General features: G+C 41.8%; 1 protein-coding gene across 2 annotated transcripts; it reads right to left on the bottom strand.

Annotated features, from left to right (window-relative positions):
* Positions 1–3,124: 3,124 nt before the first annotated feature.
* On the bottom strand, positions 3,125–11,818 carry RERGL (RERG like). 2 transcript variants are annotated; one of them, XM_069003551.1, is made up of 5 exons: positions 11,529–11,818; positions 11,385–11,441; positions 9,035–9,108; positions 6,367–6,515; positions 3,125–5,286 (listed from the first exon to the last, which is right to left on the bottom strand). In XM_069003551.1, the coding sequence occupies exons 1-5, from the start codon at positions 11,644–11,646 to the stop codon at positions 5,004–5,006; spliced, it is 681 nt and encodes a 226-aa protein (XP_068859652.1). In that variant the 5' UTR covers positions 11,647–11,818; the 3' UTR covers positions 3,125–5,003. The 2 variants fall into 2 exon arrangements, with proteins under 2 accessions (XP_068859652.1, XP_068859650.1); XM_069003549.1 differs by lacking the exon at positions 11,385–11,441 and having other exon boundaries at positions 11,529–11,731.
* Positions 11,819–14,586: the final 2,768 nt, after the last annotated feature.

The following is a 14,586-nucleotide window of genomic DNA, read 5'->3' as shown; positions in this document are numbered from 1 at the left end:
GGTGTCACCTTTTTAAACACAGAAAAAAAATCCATCGCAAAATTTTATAGTATTGGAAGGCAGGAGGGGTTTCAGCTGGTCTTTGCGATCCGCGCTCTGGGGTTTATTAATAGGGATGCTCCAACCGAGGAGGGAAGAAGTGCGAGGAAAACGCCACGAGAGGGCGGCGTTGGAAGCAGGAAAGCTGTCGGGGCTCTCAGCCTTTCGCAGCGCGTTACCTCTAAAAGGCACGCCACAAAAGAAACTTTCAGGGAGCTCACGGCATCTTTGAAATAAAGTTTATTCTGGGAGGGAATTAGTCTGTAAAGCTAGAAATCGCTTTCAGAAAACAAACAAACAAACAAAACACACAGCAACCAAAAACCTGTGTGAAGCCCTTTTAAAAAGTCGTGTTTACTAAAAATGGATTCTTCACCAGACACCACAATGCCTGCCGTTCTAAGGTCAGATGTTTTAATTTCGGCTTCTTTTATATTTATTTCAAGTGGTAACATGCATTATATAATATAGATATGATGGCATTTTACTGCGGAATATGAGCAGAGGAGTGTACAAGGAGACAGACCTGCTTAGAGAGATCACTCCAGTTATCTTGTTTGTGGCACGTATTTCTCACTTAAGACACCTCCCTGAAAAAACTTTGAATATTTCCAGAGTTGAGCAGTAATTAAATGCATATCTGAACTCCTAGCCAGGCTTAAAAAATGAATGTAGCAGTAAATGGCTCAAGTCATGTCAAATATACAGGGCTAAATGTGGATATTAATTATATAACCAGAGGGACTCAATTTACTTTGTAAAGCAATTAAAAGAAGACAGAAATTTACAGTCTGTTTCTGGAAAAGAGTAATGCCTGTTTAAAAATAACTTTCTACCCAGAATAGTCTGCCTGTCTCACATAATATCAGTTGGGGGGGAACTCAAACCAACACAACAGAAGACTTTGGCATTTAAAACACTGCTTCTTTATGGAAATATCAAACCTAAGTTTTAAAACAATAGAAGTTGACAGTTAGGTGCCCAGGTGCACTTTTGGGCATGTAAACAAAGGCTTCGCTTTTCAAACTGGTTCAAGAGCACATCAAAACTTGGCTTCCCCTTGTTTTCATTCTCCGTGGGCATGGTAAGGATGCGAAGAAGCCTGTGTTCCTATGGACAGGAGGTAGAGGGTTCATGTGTTTTTAACATACAATTTAGTATTGCTCTAGATTATTCTAGTAGTCTGGTAGTAGTCTGTCTCTCTCTCTTTTTTTTTGGTTGTATTTCTTGCCTCAGAGTAGGTAGGCAAGGACTCCTTTCCAGCACATGAATCAGAACTGGAGTTTGTTCCTCTATCCATAAGCGATGTATGAAACTTCACTAACCCAAAGCACCTGCTCCAACAGGCAGCCTGATGGAAAATTAACATGTTCTTGGAGACTTACTGCACTTTAGTTCTGCTTTGACTGGTTTTCATATTCCTCTTCTTTTTAGTGTACCCTCTGAAAATACCACCGAGTGATTTGGGCCTGACTGTTGGTGAAAGGATCATAACTATTCCAGCCAATGGCCACAGCATCTGTTGCTCTCTCTGCCTCAGGAGTGGACAGGATGCCAGGATCAGACATCTTCAAATATCACCTTCAAAGCAGTGTGGTCTGATAGAAAGAAAAGCAACAGCACTCCCCACACGACTCAATGTTCTCCTGTCCATCACTTCAGAAATCGGCTTCTAGCAATGGGCTAAAAAAACCTATGGTAGTTCCTTTTGTCTTCAGAGTACAGCATGTTTGGTTGGCCTACTCAATACCTAATTATTCCTTTTTTCCAGGAGTATCATGCTCTAAGTTTTCCTGTGACGTTTTCCCCTCTGCCCTTTTGTGAACATCATCACAGTGGAATTTTCTAAAAGAGTTTAATGCATAAAGACATGACAGTGGGAAAAGGAGCTGAGGTGGTGTTAGTCTAAATTGTTTATTTCAAAGCTGTAGTGAGAAAGAGCTTCAAAAAGCCCTGAGAGTGCTCTGAGAGACAGCATTTGGGAGCCAGGGGCTATTACTTTTATACTTCAGTAGAATCTCTTTGCTTTTATGTCACTATTTCTAAAGTAAAAATGAGTTGAAGACAGGGAGAAAGAACATCAATTCTGAGAGCCTTTCTCAGGCAAAATTATACTGAAACTAGAAAGTTCGTATAAGCAAGGACTTCCAGGCATGACAGCAAGAAACTTTTAATTCTTGTAGAGCAATTTCAAAATCTTTTGGTGAGAAAGGATGGAGTTGTATGCTGAAGCAATATGTGACAACACAAATAGCTGCATTTCCACACTCTTCAATGAGTTTGATACGCTCTAGGTGATGTCACTGTCAAGGGTGGGCATCAGACACCATTTACATCATTTACTGTGTTATACAAGCAGGGTTCTTGCTAATTTCTTGTTTGCAATATGGCTGTGCCAGTTAACATATTCCCTTACTTGTTAGAGCTCCAAGAACACTTAGCAAAACATATATATGTGTGTATCTGTCTCAGACTTTTAAGTATTTTTAAAGGCCTTCATTTTTAAAAGACATTAAAATATGTATATATTTTGAATGGGAGAAAGTGTATCTGCTTTAAAATTCTGCACCCTTGTGCTTCTGCAGTTAGCAGCAATAAGACAAGTGAAATCCTGATGCTGAGAACATCAAATTATGTCTGTGCTGGGTGCTTTAGTGTGCTTAAATCTAAATGCACCCTGTAGCTGTTCCAGCTGGCTTTCAGGTGAGCACAGCCCAGGACATGGCCCAGATGTGTTCCAACATTTACTCCATACACACCAAAAGACCATGGGGTATACTGCAGGTTCCATCTATCTGAGAGCCCACATTCCCAGGAATATGAACAAAACTTAGTTTTGTTTCTCACTAATTTTTACAGGATAAAGCATTTTTTAAAAAGGCTCTCTTCGGTGCTTAAAATTACATGAGGGCTTCTTCATTGTGCTCAGGAAACACAGCCAGAGGTTCTCTTTAGTGCAAGTGGCTGATTCCCAGATTTACTTTCTCTGGTTGGAATTTCAGATCTGCATGGTGCTTCACTTTTATAATAGTAAAAACAAAAGTCTGTAGCTTTATACCAGAGTAAAGGGAAAACAAAAAAAATGTGCATTAATACATCAATCTTATATCCAGTTTATTTAATACCAGAGCAGTAAATACAAATAAGAGTTCTGGAATCTGGCAGTGTTAGAGTAAGACACAGCTACAAGTCTCTTAGTAGTTCTGGGATCCTGTGTGGGCTGGAAAGTTGAAGGGTGTACATGAGTGATCTGCACGTTCAGTCTCATAGATATTGACCATACTGTTAAAATATAATGCTCCTGATATGGCAGAGCAGCATCTGCAGAGAAACAAAGCAACCCTGTGCCTGCAAACTGAGAACTATGTTCCAATATCTGTAGTCTTACAACAAGTGAAATAAACAGTCTCTTTCATTTAAAAAAAAGAATGTGATCTTTGGTCAACACAATAAAATGTGCTTTAGTACTGTTTTACAACCTTACTGCTAAGATTATGTGTAACTTTTTTATGTTGTCTTATGGGTGAACACTCAAAAACTGAAAGTAACATTTCTAATTTCAATGCAGGTGAAAATTCAGAGCGGAGGTAGGCTTCAACTCAACCTCATACAAAGACTGAATCCCAGCTGCTCCCCAAAAAGGGTAGGAGGCAGCAATTAACCCTCAGATCACTTCCCTTTCATAATTTCTGTACAATCACAGCACTTTCAAACACTTTCAAGGGCTTAAGCCCTTATTTAGTTGCCTAGAGTAAGAGCTCTGAATGTCAACTGGCAATGTATTTACACCTGTCTGATGTTTAATATCCACTTCTGAAAAGTGTAGCTAGCATTACTTAGTGCTCTCTCCTGTGGCATTTCAATACCACAGCAATGACTAGTTGTAAGGACATTGGTTATTAGGAAAAACACTCTCTGTGAGCACGGGTCTTACCAGCAGGCTGACCTTTAAATCCAGGCAGCCATTCTAGAGAACTCGTGCTCTTTACCAGTCCATGTGCTTTCCAAGCTTCTGCTCCCATCTAAGGTTGAACAGTCACATCCACTTCACAGGGAATGAAACTTTTGTTAAAGCTTACAAAAACCTCTTCTGTGAAAGGGATAAACCCAGGCTTTATGCTGACCCTTGCTATAAAATTATTTCACTCAACAACAGTCCTGCCAAAACAGTCCAGTGCTCACTGACTAACATTTCACCAACATTTCAGCTCCCACACTCCTCAACCCTCTCTACTTTCTTTCATCACTCATGGGAAAAAAAAAAAAAGAAAAGATACTGAAACAGAAGACAATACTGCTTTATATATCTTCTTCCCTACTTCAGGTGCCTCTGCAAGGCAGCTTTGCAGGTAAATACCTTTTGTAGATTTGGTGTCTAAGCATTTAATTCATATGAATTTCAGCAAGTGTAAGGCACACAAGGATCTGAGTTAAATACAAATATCACATGAAGCCACAGTATTTTGCTTTTCTTTAGTGCAAATGTCCTTGCACACACACACAAAAAAACCCCATACTCAGAATTCTGAAGTAAGATTTTGATCAGCAAGGCTGAGTTTACTGAAAATTATGTGGTGGACTTGGTAGTGTTTGGTTAATGGCTGGATTTGATATCTTAAGGGTCTTTTCCAATATAAGTGATTCTGTGAAATAACTGTATCTCAGTTGCACCTAGAAGCTCTATCTAACACCCTGTTGGTGTTGAATAAATACAGACTAGACTTCTCCTCTGGAGCAGCTTAGAGTTTAAGTGGCACAGCCCTAAACAGTAAATCTGTAGCAGTTTGAAATAGAAGGTCAGGTCTTCTAGGTCTAGACCATCCACTCAACCATACTATCTCCCACCTTTGGTTTCTACTGTCTTACTGCTCCAGATATTGACCTTTGGAGGAAATTCACTGAATCCCAAGAGCTGCCTCTGCTCCATTGCTTCAGCTTGTTCCAACTTCAAGACTAACCAGCCCTTACACAGATTTCCTTCTCTTCCCAAACACGTTGTTGATTAACTTGGCCATTGACTTGGATCCGCTTGGTCGTCTCTTCTCCTTCAGTTTGAAACTGGAAGTGATATTCCTCAGGACTTTGGTGAACATTGCCACAACTTCCTGATAATGCTCTGCTGCAGACAGTTCACAGAATTGGCACTTGTTATCTATTGCCAGCTTCTGTCCTTCATCCCAGCCAACTTCCCTCATGTGGCATAAATCCTGTTTGTTGCCAACCAAAAATATTGATGACTCGACCATTCTGAAATGAAAAAGGTTCCAGTGAGAGAAAAGATATGTACAATTCTGTGTGATATGCCGTGCTATATTCAGTGTGTATGAGAAATATGTATGTTCAGGACAACAGACATTGCAAAAAAACCCAAAATGAATTAACCAGCCCCCTCACCTTGCCAAGAAGAATACTGGTTTTCCATTTGGCAAAGGATTGTCCAGACAAGCGATTCTCTACCAGTAGATTTTCATTTTTTCTCTACTCAAAGAATTAATGTATTTTTCTATGATGCTGAGTATATTGTCAGCAGCTGGACTTCATGAAGAAGCAACCTGATCATTATCTCCATTTATAGGTAACAGAACAGAGTCCAACAAATACATCAGTGTCAGTGGCATAACTCAGAAGGAAACAGGAAATCTAATTCCAAGCTTCTGCTAAAATTATTCCCTCCAGAGATTAACCTTAATTAAGAAAGTTCAGCAGTAAAACAGACAGAAAAGTGGCGTTTTTACTCCACTTCTGATATAAGTAAAGGATTTCACTATTTTATTTAGAAAAGACCTCAGCTGACTGATGCAGGAATACACACCACCATCCCCTCTCACACCTGCAGTTCTGGTGGTTCTTTTGGAAATTACTTTCTTTGTTACCATATGGTCACCCATGTGCACAAATGGTGTTGGGATCACCACTAAAGGCAGTTTAGGAGACATTTGTGGTATCACTTTCCTTTATTGTGGAAAATGCTTTCTTCAACCCCTGTACTGCTGCATCTCCATTGGTAATTGAGTGGGAGAGTAAAAACACAGGCTGACTGCGCCAGGCTTTTTAACCCGTGTAAATCACAGCAGAAATATTTATGGCAATCACTTAAATATTAGTTCTGTAAGAAATAAGAAGAAAAATCCTGATGTACTTGGGTTTGGATACAGTAAAATAGATTGTAATTTGCCACACACTTTGCCTTCACCTTGTTGTTGTCATTGTGTTATGTCACTTCAATGCTGCTGAATTTTAACTGCTACTAGGATGGCCTGCAAGCTCACAGAAGTGTTCTCAGCTTTTCTCTATGTTTGATGGGGGGAAAAAAAGAATGCCACTTACTTTTTACAAACTCTTATGTGAGACTCTCGGATCCTGTACAGCAGTGCTTTTGCAAATGCAAATGATGCTCTGTTGCTGATGTCATAAACAATGATAAATCCATCAGCCCAGTGGAGCTCATCTGTGAGGGAGAGCTTCCCCCGATGTGGCTGAAAGAATTTCAAAACAGAAAAAGAATGTTACTCTTGTCACTTCAGAGCATTCTCTCTGTCAAGGTGAATGTGAGAACATTGTAACATTCATTGCAAAAGATGTTTATTAGGTCTAGGTGCTGGCATTGAGTTCAGGTGAGTACTGCTCCAAAAGCCTAATAAATAACCAACATTAAAGACGGCACTTTGGATCACTGACAAGTTCATAATGAAACATTTACACTTTGTTCAAGCAGTGAAATTCCACAACCTGTACAGCCATTGCTTATGTTGAATATTCTGCAGGGTTACATGAGAATGAAACATACAGGAGCCATCAACATTTGTGTGTTTTCTGGTTATAGCTCTGGTTTGCTTGCTCCTGATATTCTGACAACAGCAAGCTTAATGATTTTCATTTGTTTTGTTGCCTCATTGAATTGTCCAAGTTTCAAACACTAATTACCCATATGTTAAATTTCTGAAGAGCTAGAAAAAAAAATCTTTCAATCTGTAGCTTAGTTTAATAAAACTAGTGAAAAAGTCACTCGAGTGATAAAGGGTTACACGAATCCTTGTCTCCCTTCACACCAAGGAACTGTCACACTTCTGATTTCCAGAAAGCAACAGCTGTAAACTGTCCCATTAAGCAAAGGAATATAATTTCAAAACTATTTAAAATTAGCTTATCTCTGCACATGATTTGGCAGCAGCTAGCAAGACCATGAGACCTAAAATAGATAAAACACTGGAAGCTGATCAGGAAAAAAAAAATTTAAAAAATTTACTTTGGCTCTGTGGAAAACCCATTTTGAATAGTAAACTGAAGACTGTTTAAGTTGGTCCCTTACTAGTTTAGCACTTTGCTACTGTAATGTATGATCTCCACTGCCATCCCACCCTGGCTGCCTTGATTAGCTCAGCATCAGGGCACCACTGTAGCACCATGAACATCTGGACTGGAAAAACTGTGATTGACCACGAGGGATGGTCACTGAATGCTGGCAATGAAAGGGGATGCATGAGAAAAAAAATGACCCAAGTTCCCAGAACTGTCTAAAGACTTCAGCATTTTCAGTGGAAGATTTTTAATGCTGTGGAGACTGTGCAGCAGGTTTAGGGGCAGGAAAGGTGACTCAGGAAAGGTGTGTCACAGCTGTTTCCCGGGTGAATGAAGGGACAGTGAGCTTTGCACAACAGGAATCCAGCTACTAATGGGAAGCCTCAGGGAGCAGGAAGATTTTGGGAAGCAGAAACAAAAATGGCAACTCTTCCTTCCACAGTCTGGTCCTGTTTTCTTCTCCAGTTCCCATGGGATACAGGATCCCCAAAACCCATCCAAGTCCTATCAGACAAAAAGCAATACCACCTCTACCTGCTCCTGTGCAGGAACTAAGAAGAGGTTGGGAAGAAAGAAGAAAACAGCCAAAGTTAGGCCTTGTTCCTAAGGAAAAACTAGTACAAGACAGCTCAGAGTGTACTAGCACAAACCTGTGCCCACACTGCAGCAACCAAAGTCTCTCCTCATAATTTAGGCCTAATCTGTTTAATCCTATCCAGCTGCCACTCCCAATGTTTCAATAGCTTAACAAAGAGTTGCCCCCATGCCACAGGATTTAATATGACAGCAAGTGGAAGCTGTAGGCAAGCTCAGGAAAGGGCTCTCAGACAGGTGGAAGCTAGCCCATGGAAAGGCAGCCTCTGAGAGGAGCATGGCAAGGGAAGACTCCATCGTGTTACATGGCACAGTGCCTGTTTTGGGATCCTCAGTGCCCTGGGACAAGCAATGCTGCTTGTCTTTACACTGGTTAAGTTTTTAAGTCCTTGAATTTAAGCATGGGTCAGGCTTTCAGTGATTTGGCTTTCATATTAGCATTCCTCACCCCAGTTGGTAAGAGGCAAGATAGCTGCCAAAAGGGAACTTGGAGAGCCAGTGCGATCAGATGGACCTAGGTCTGCATGTGTTACACAGTACCTAAGTGTCTCTATTCCTGTAAATTAAGTAAAGTAATCCAAAATGTTATGTCAGAGTGGTTTACTGTGATTAAATTTTAATTGTCAATGTGTACAAGCTGCACTATGGCTTTCCTTGGAAAAGGAAATTGTTCTGGGAATGCAAGCCTTACTTCCAGGCCTGTCCACTTTGACCGTTTCTGCAGCCATTTAATAAACTGTTTGCTTTATAAGCTAAATGTCATTCCTTTAGAGTATTTGAGAAAGCTGCATGTAATCCAACAACTTATCTCTGTATTTACCCATGTAAATAAAAGCAATTTTATTTCTTTTAGTATTATTCCAAAATGCAAAAGTATTTCCAGAAAATTTCAGCAATGAAGGGTTTCTTTGATGAAACGGGAAAGTACTCAGTAGATCTGAGCCCCAGCAACTATAAAATTTCAGTGTTAAAAAAAAAAAAAAACAACCAAAAGAGCAAGCACAAATTCCAACTACCAAAAGTAACCCCTTGACCCTTTTTTAGCATACACACAGGTAATGAAGAACAGCTTTTCTTTACCCTCCTCCTGCTAAATTCTTACCTGTGAACAAGGGTCATAAATTTCCAGGTGTATCTGCCTCCCATCCAGGCACAAGTGTTTAGTGTAGATGCATTCTAAAAGACAGAAATTATTCAAAGAAAATCAGTGTTACTCACTGGGGATGACAGTGAAAAGAAAAAGCAACAGCGAAATTTAATAATACTGAGGATTCCTTGAGTACTGGATGGTTGTTTTTTCAACACATTTTTGTCTCTGTTTTTTTTGCAGGTGAGGAGGGATGTTAGGGAGGGGCGGTTTTTTGTATGTTTGTTTTGTGGTTTTGTTGTTGCTGACTGGTTGTTTGCTTCCTTTTTTTGAACACACACTGGAAACAAACCTATTTAATTTTGCACCAATCAACACCTTAGGCAGACCAACACCATTTCACTGTGGTGTTCCCATCCAAGTCTTGGTGAATGAATACTTTCAGACCCCACTTTTCCTCTTCCAGAATGGAGGAGAGGGGAATACACAATCCTCACAATCAGCTAAGTGTTGATGATCACTCAGCTTGATACCAGGGCTCAGGATTATAAAAGCAGTCAGCCCGGCTATGTGCAGTTCTGACTCTGCACAAAAGTTGTTATTTAGCAATAACATTTATTTACCATGGCATCTGGTGCTTTAAGAGTTCTCATACCAGGCAGCATCAGACCAAGAGTATTTACAGGATCATGTCCTTAGGATCTAGTCCAAAAATATTTCTGTAGCGTCAGTTCTCAGATTTGGGACTCTCCGCCAGCACTGGCAACATTGGGAACTCGACTGCAGACACACCATCACTGTTATTTTAAGCAGCAGGATGTTCTAAGCAAGTGTAACCAGTCTGTGGTTGCCAGCAGGCTTTCTACACTATAATTTGTCATTTTCTGAACTACAGGGACAAGAACTGGTGTTGACACTACAGAAAACACACTTGAAACTGTGTAATGAGGGATAGCTCTGTGATCTCTGGAATTCAGCATCTTCAGCATTCTTCATGCTCATCTTAAGAGCATGAACTATCAGTCCCAAGCATCACAGGATATAAATCCTACAGCCACTTGCTCGTTTCCTTAATTAAAAAAAAAAAAAAAAATTATGATTATTTTGACTCCACTAACAGTGGTATGATCTCTATTTTACCATCCCTATTCCTGCTTTCTTCATCCCTAGAAATAGTGCTAAACTTATCTTCCAACAAACTTTTGTTAACAAATAACAATGTTCTGGGGGTTTGACATGCCTTTTCCAGAATTTGCAGTACTGGAGGCTCAGAACAGAACCTGGTTTTGGTTGTAGGTGGCTGGAACACACATAGAGCCCAGGGAGCACTACATAATTTCCATGTGACAGCTTAGACCTCGAGCAGCCAGCAGGGATACAAACTGTCTGCTCAGTCTGTGTTTGCATAATAACAAGTAATGGCAGAGCACACCTGTACAATTGTAGCTCTTCCTTCAGAATAAGTTAATTTGGATATATTCAGTAAAATTCAGCTTAGTACTTCTTTTTGCCTTGTTATTTATGGATCATTAGAAGCTACTCTGATTCCTGTGGTGGAAAAAAAAAAAGTGTGGATAGAGTCCTTCACTTTAGCAGGGAGAGAGAGATGGCAACCTCTGTGCCTCGTTAAGTTTTGGGGCTTCTGCCATATCAGCTGGGCTGGCAGCACACGTCCAAACTTATTTGTCTATCAGCTGAACTGTATTTCCACCCGGGATGAAAAGTCCAAGTCCTGCTTTGCCACCTTCCAAGACTAAGAAGTGTCTGAAGGATCTGCATATTCACTCTGGCAAGAACGTGGCGTGTTATCCTGTGTACAGCGAGGCTTTCCCCAAAGCCACCAAACCAGCGCACTCCTGCTTCACTGGGGGCCTCGCGTGATGCTTTCAGTGCCAGATAAACCATCTGCTTCCCCTCTCCCCTGGGGCCGAGGAGGGGGTGTTCAGTAGAACAGGTGTTGGGGTTTTTTCCAGTCTATTCCTTTACTCTCTCCATCTCCTCTCCGATCGAGCTGACCATAACCCAGCCCCGCTCCGCACTCGCAGCCCGGTTCTTTCCCGTCCCCAGCTGCTTTGCGAGGAGCGCCTCGCCAGCCCCGTGCCCGAGGCTCTGCGCTTCGGAGCGATCTCTCCCCCGACGCCCGGCTCGCCCTTTCCCCTCCCCAGGGCTTACACTCCACCAGGACCTCTCGCCCATGACCCAGCGGAAACTCAAACCTTCCCAAAAAGTTCTGCGACACCGCGGGTTTACCCCGTTTCTCCATCAAATAAGCGCTTGAAGCGTCGCACGTCGCGTTCCCCACAGCCCCCTCCCTCCCTCCGTCCGTCCGTCCGTCCGTCCGTCCCCGCGGAGCCGCGGCGCTCACCGGCGCTGGACGCGTACTCTCCGATGAACCGCCGCGTCAGGAACCGCACCGCCAGCGCTGCGGGAGGGAAGCAGAGCCACGTTTAGCGGGGCCGCGCCTCCCCCCTCCACCAAACCCGAGGCATTCCCTGCCTTTCCCCCTTACCCGACTTGCCAGCTCCGCTGCCGCCCAGCACGGCCACCTTCACCTCGGCCATTCCGCCGCCACGCCGCCCCCGCCGCCTCCGAGCCTTTAAAGCGCCTCGGGCGACACCGCCCCGCATCCCGCATCCCTCATCCCGCCTCCTCCCGGCTCCCCGCCCGCCGGCGCCGAGGGACGTGCAGCTCCCCGCGGCGGGGCCCGGCCTTTTCAGCTTCTGAGAGGCGCCTTCCTCCTCATCCTCCTCCCCACAAGTGCCCAAGTGCCGTCCCCCGTCGCGCAAACTTTCTGCAGGTCGCCTTCCTGCCGCCGCCCCGGGCGGGCTGGCGGGTCCCTCGCCTCCTCCTCCTCCCTTCCGTGCGCTCAGGAACCAGGGGAAAAAGGAAAACAAGAAATAGAAAAGAAACAAGGAAAAAAACCGTGTGTGTGTGCGTGCGTGCGTGTGGTGTTTGGTGTTGCTCCAACTTTGTTTTGCAGGCTTGCAGTCACTTTATACCAGGAATATGAAAGTGAAGAAACTAAAGTGATTATTTTCTTTTTTTTTTTAAGTGTTTCTGAGGGTGACTTGCTATTAAAAAAAAAAAAAAAAAAAAAAAAGGTGGTTTGGCTTATCTGGTGTTCTGCGCCCCAGGATTCAAAACTCTCATCTAACTCTCATTAAAGCTCTAATCTTGTAAATAACTTCTGTGGGCCTGCCTTTTTATGCCTGAAAATGTTTTTTATAGAATTTAAATTTGAAGTTATGTGGCACATGGTGTTTGGCTGAGGCTAACAGTACACCTGTAAAAAGGGAAAATGTGAAATTGCAAAATACTACAGATGTGGAAGGTGAGGTAGAAGGGGCTTACCCCGCCAAAAAGACACCCCGTGTCTGCTGTACCTCTTTGTTGGGAGGTTCTCCCAGTGCTCTCTAATTTGGTTATTTGGTTCTGAAAGGGCACAAAATACATCTGTGCAAAGGTTTACTTAGTCCACTGCTAAATAAGAGATTGCTTTAATATCCAGGTTGGTTGCACTTTTATACTTGTTCTGTTCATGTTTATTTTATTTGGTTTCTATAACTTTAGTATACTTATTCTGATATTTCTACTCTCTTCTGATGGGACTGTTGTGCATCATATAAGTCATTCAATAAAGCACTGCTGCAGTGTGCTTGCTAGGGGGTATTACAGGTACAAGAGATTTACATGAGCTAAAGAAAACAGGCAGGCAAGGTGTTTGAATTTTTGTTTGTTACAGCTGATGGAAATGCTTAGTGTAGGAAAATGTATTTAAAAATAAACAGGCAGGTGCAACTTGGCTCCAAAGTCCCTGCTTAAAAGTTGCTAAAGCTAGAGTTGTGATCAGAGGATACATCTATTTTGCTTTATGGAGGTATTTTCACAGAATCATAGAATGGCCAGGGTTGGAAGGGACCTTAAAGATCATCCAGTTTCAACCCCCCTGCCATGGGCAGAGACACCTTCCACTATCCCAGGTTGCTCCAAGCCCTATCCAACCTGGCCTTGAACACTTCCAGGGATGGGACATCCATAACTTCTCTGGGCAACCTGTGCCAGGGTCTCACCACCCTGACAGTAAATAATTTTCTCCTAATATCTAACTACCTTTCAGTTTGAAACCCTTCCCCCTTGTCCTGTTCTGCTACTGCTTGCTCACAAGACAAAAGTTATCAAAGTGTCTAAAAGAACTTTAGTCTGACTTTTTTGGCTATTTTAACATTTGCTTTTGGAACAGCAGGATGCTGAGGTCACTAGGCTTGAGTCAATATTAGTGTAACAGGCACAACTTGATATTTTGCTATTTCATGTACATTGAAACCAGTGCAACAGGCCAGAGAGACTTTACAGGAAGCTTAGCATCAATATTGAGGCAGCTTGCTAAAAACCAAATGCTGTGGTACTAAACATTGTACTTGAGATGTGAATTGTCCAAACTCCTATTTTATCTCCTCTGTGAAGGGAAGAACAGAATCCAAGTCTCCTGTGCTGGTTATTTGAACTTAACTATATAAACACGTCCCTCGCCTAAACAGCAGATATGATGACCAAATTAGGGTGTTGCACATGTTAAAGAATGTACTGCCTGGGACTTTTATTTCTTTTAGTAAAACAATAAAGTGTATTAAAGGAGACTGAGATGATTTGTTGGATGTATTTGGTAGGCATATAACTTAAAGCATTAGAGAAACTAATTGAAGATTAAACAACGTGAATGTTTCTTTTCTGAAAGACTGTCTTTCTCCAGCCCTTCCTAGAATGAAGTGGAATTGAGAAAATTTATAATGGTAGAAACTCCTGAATATCCACTTTTCTGTCCATTTTCTATAATTACTGCTGCATTTTCCTTTTACAAGGGTATACACAGATATTTTTTAATTTCTTCACACATGGAGGACAAATCTCAAATTCCTTCTACATCAACACCCACACAAAACTTGTGAGCAAAAGTTGCTCACCCATCTAAGCAACACCATTTTTGACACTTCAAGCTGCAATGAACACTTCTGTTGATCAGCTTGTTGAAAAGCTTTGATTAACATGAAGCTTGAGGGAAAGTATCATTTGCTAGAAGAAATGCTGCAAACTGAACATATATTTTTATTAATTTTTTCCCCAGATTTGGCCTTTTATATAGAAGTTTGTGGTAGATGTTGCAGTAATGCCTCTTTAAATCGCCTTAGCTGCTTGCATTCTTTGAGTGTTGACTGTCCTTACCTGCAACTTGTACAGTTGTCACTTTCTGTTCCTTCCATTTCCAAATCTGTCTGTTCTGGAATGGTTTTACCTTCATTACCCATGGGTGTAAATATCTGTGTAAGGTTAGAGGTGTACAGAAAACAGTTCATCTCTCTAGTGAGCAGAAGATTGCACGTGAATTTCACATGTGACATGGTCAAAAATGAGTTAAATCTGTGCTGCTCAAGTGACCAGAGAGTAAACTTTGTTTACATGTGTAAAGCTCTGCTATGAAAACAGTAGGCTTCTAATAGATATAATAAAAAAAAAAAAAAAAAAAATTAACCAAATAAATTACTTTTTTTCAGTGAACATGGTAGAGGATT

Source organism: Aphelocoma coerulescens, chromosome 1A (assembly GCF_041296385.1).
Source record: "Aphelocoma coerulescens isolate FSJ_1873_10779 chromosome 1A, UR_Acoe_1.0, whole genome shotgun sequence".
Taxonomy (NCBI): domain Eukaryota; kingdom Metazoa; phylum Chordata; class Aves; order Passeriformes; family Corvidae; genus Aphelocoma; species Aphelocoma coerulescens.
Note: the sequence above shows the minus strand (reverse complement) of the source record. Positions and strands in the feature narration are given on the sequence as shown.

Excerpts from the sequence above, each read along its gene's own strand:
- RERGL (XM_069003551.1), bottom strand. The coding sequence starts at position 11,646 with ATGCGGGGCGGTGTCGCCCGAGGCGCTTTAAAGGCTCGGAGGCGGCGG. Across the intron at positions 11,442-11,528 it reads CAGCGGAGCTGGCAAGTCGG|CGCTGGCGGTGCGGTTCCTG; the intron begins GTAAGGGGGAAA and ends TCCCTCCCGCAG. Across the intron at positions 6,516-9,034 it reads TTTATGACCCTTGTTCACAG|CCACATCGGGGGAAGCTCTC; the intron begins GTAAGAATTTAG and ends AAATTCTTTCAG.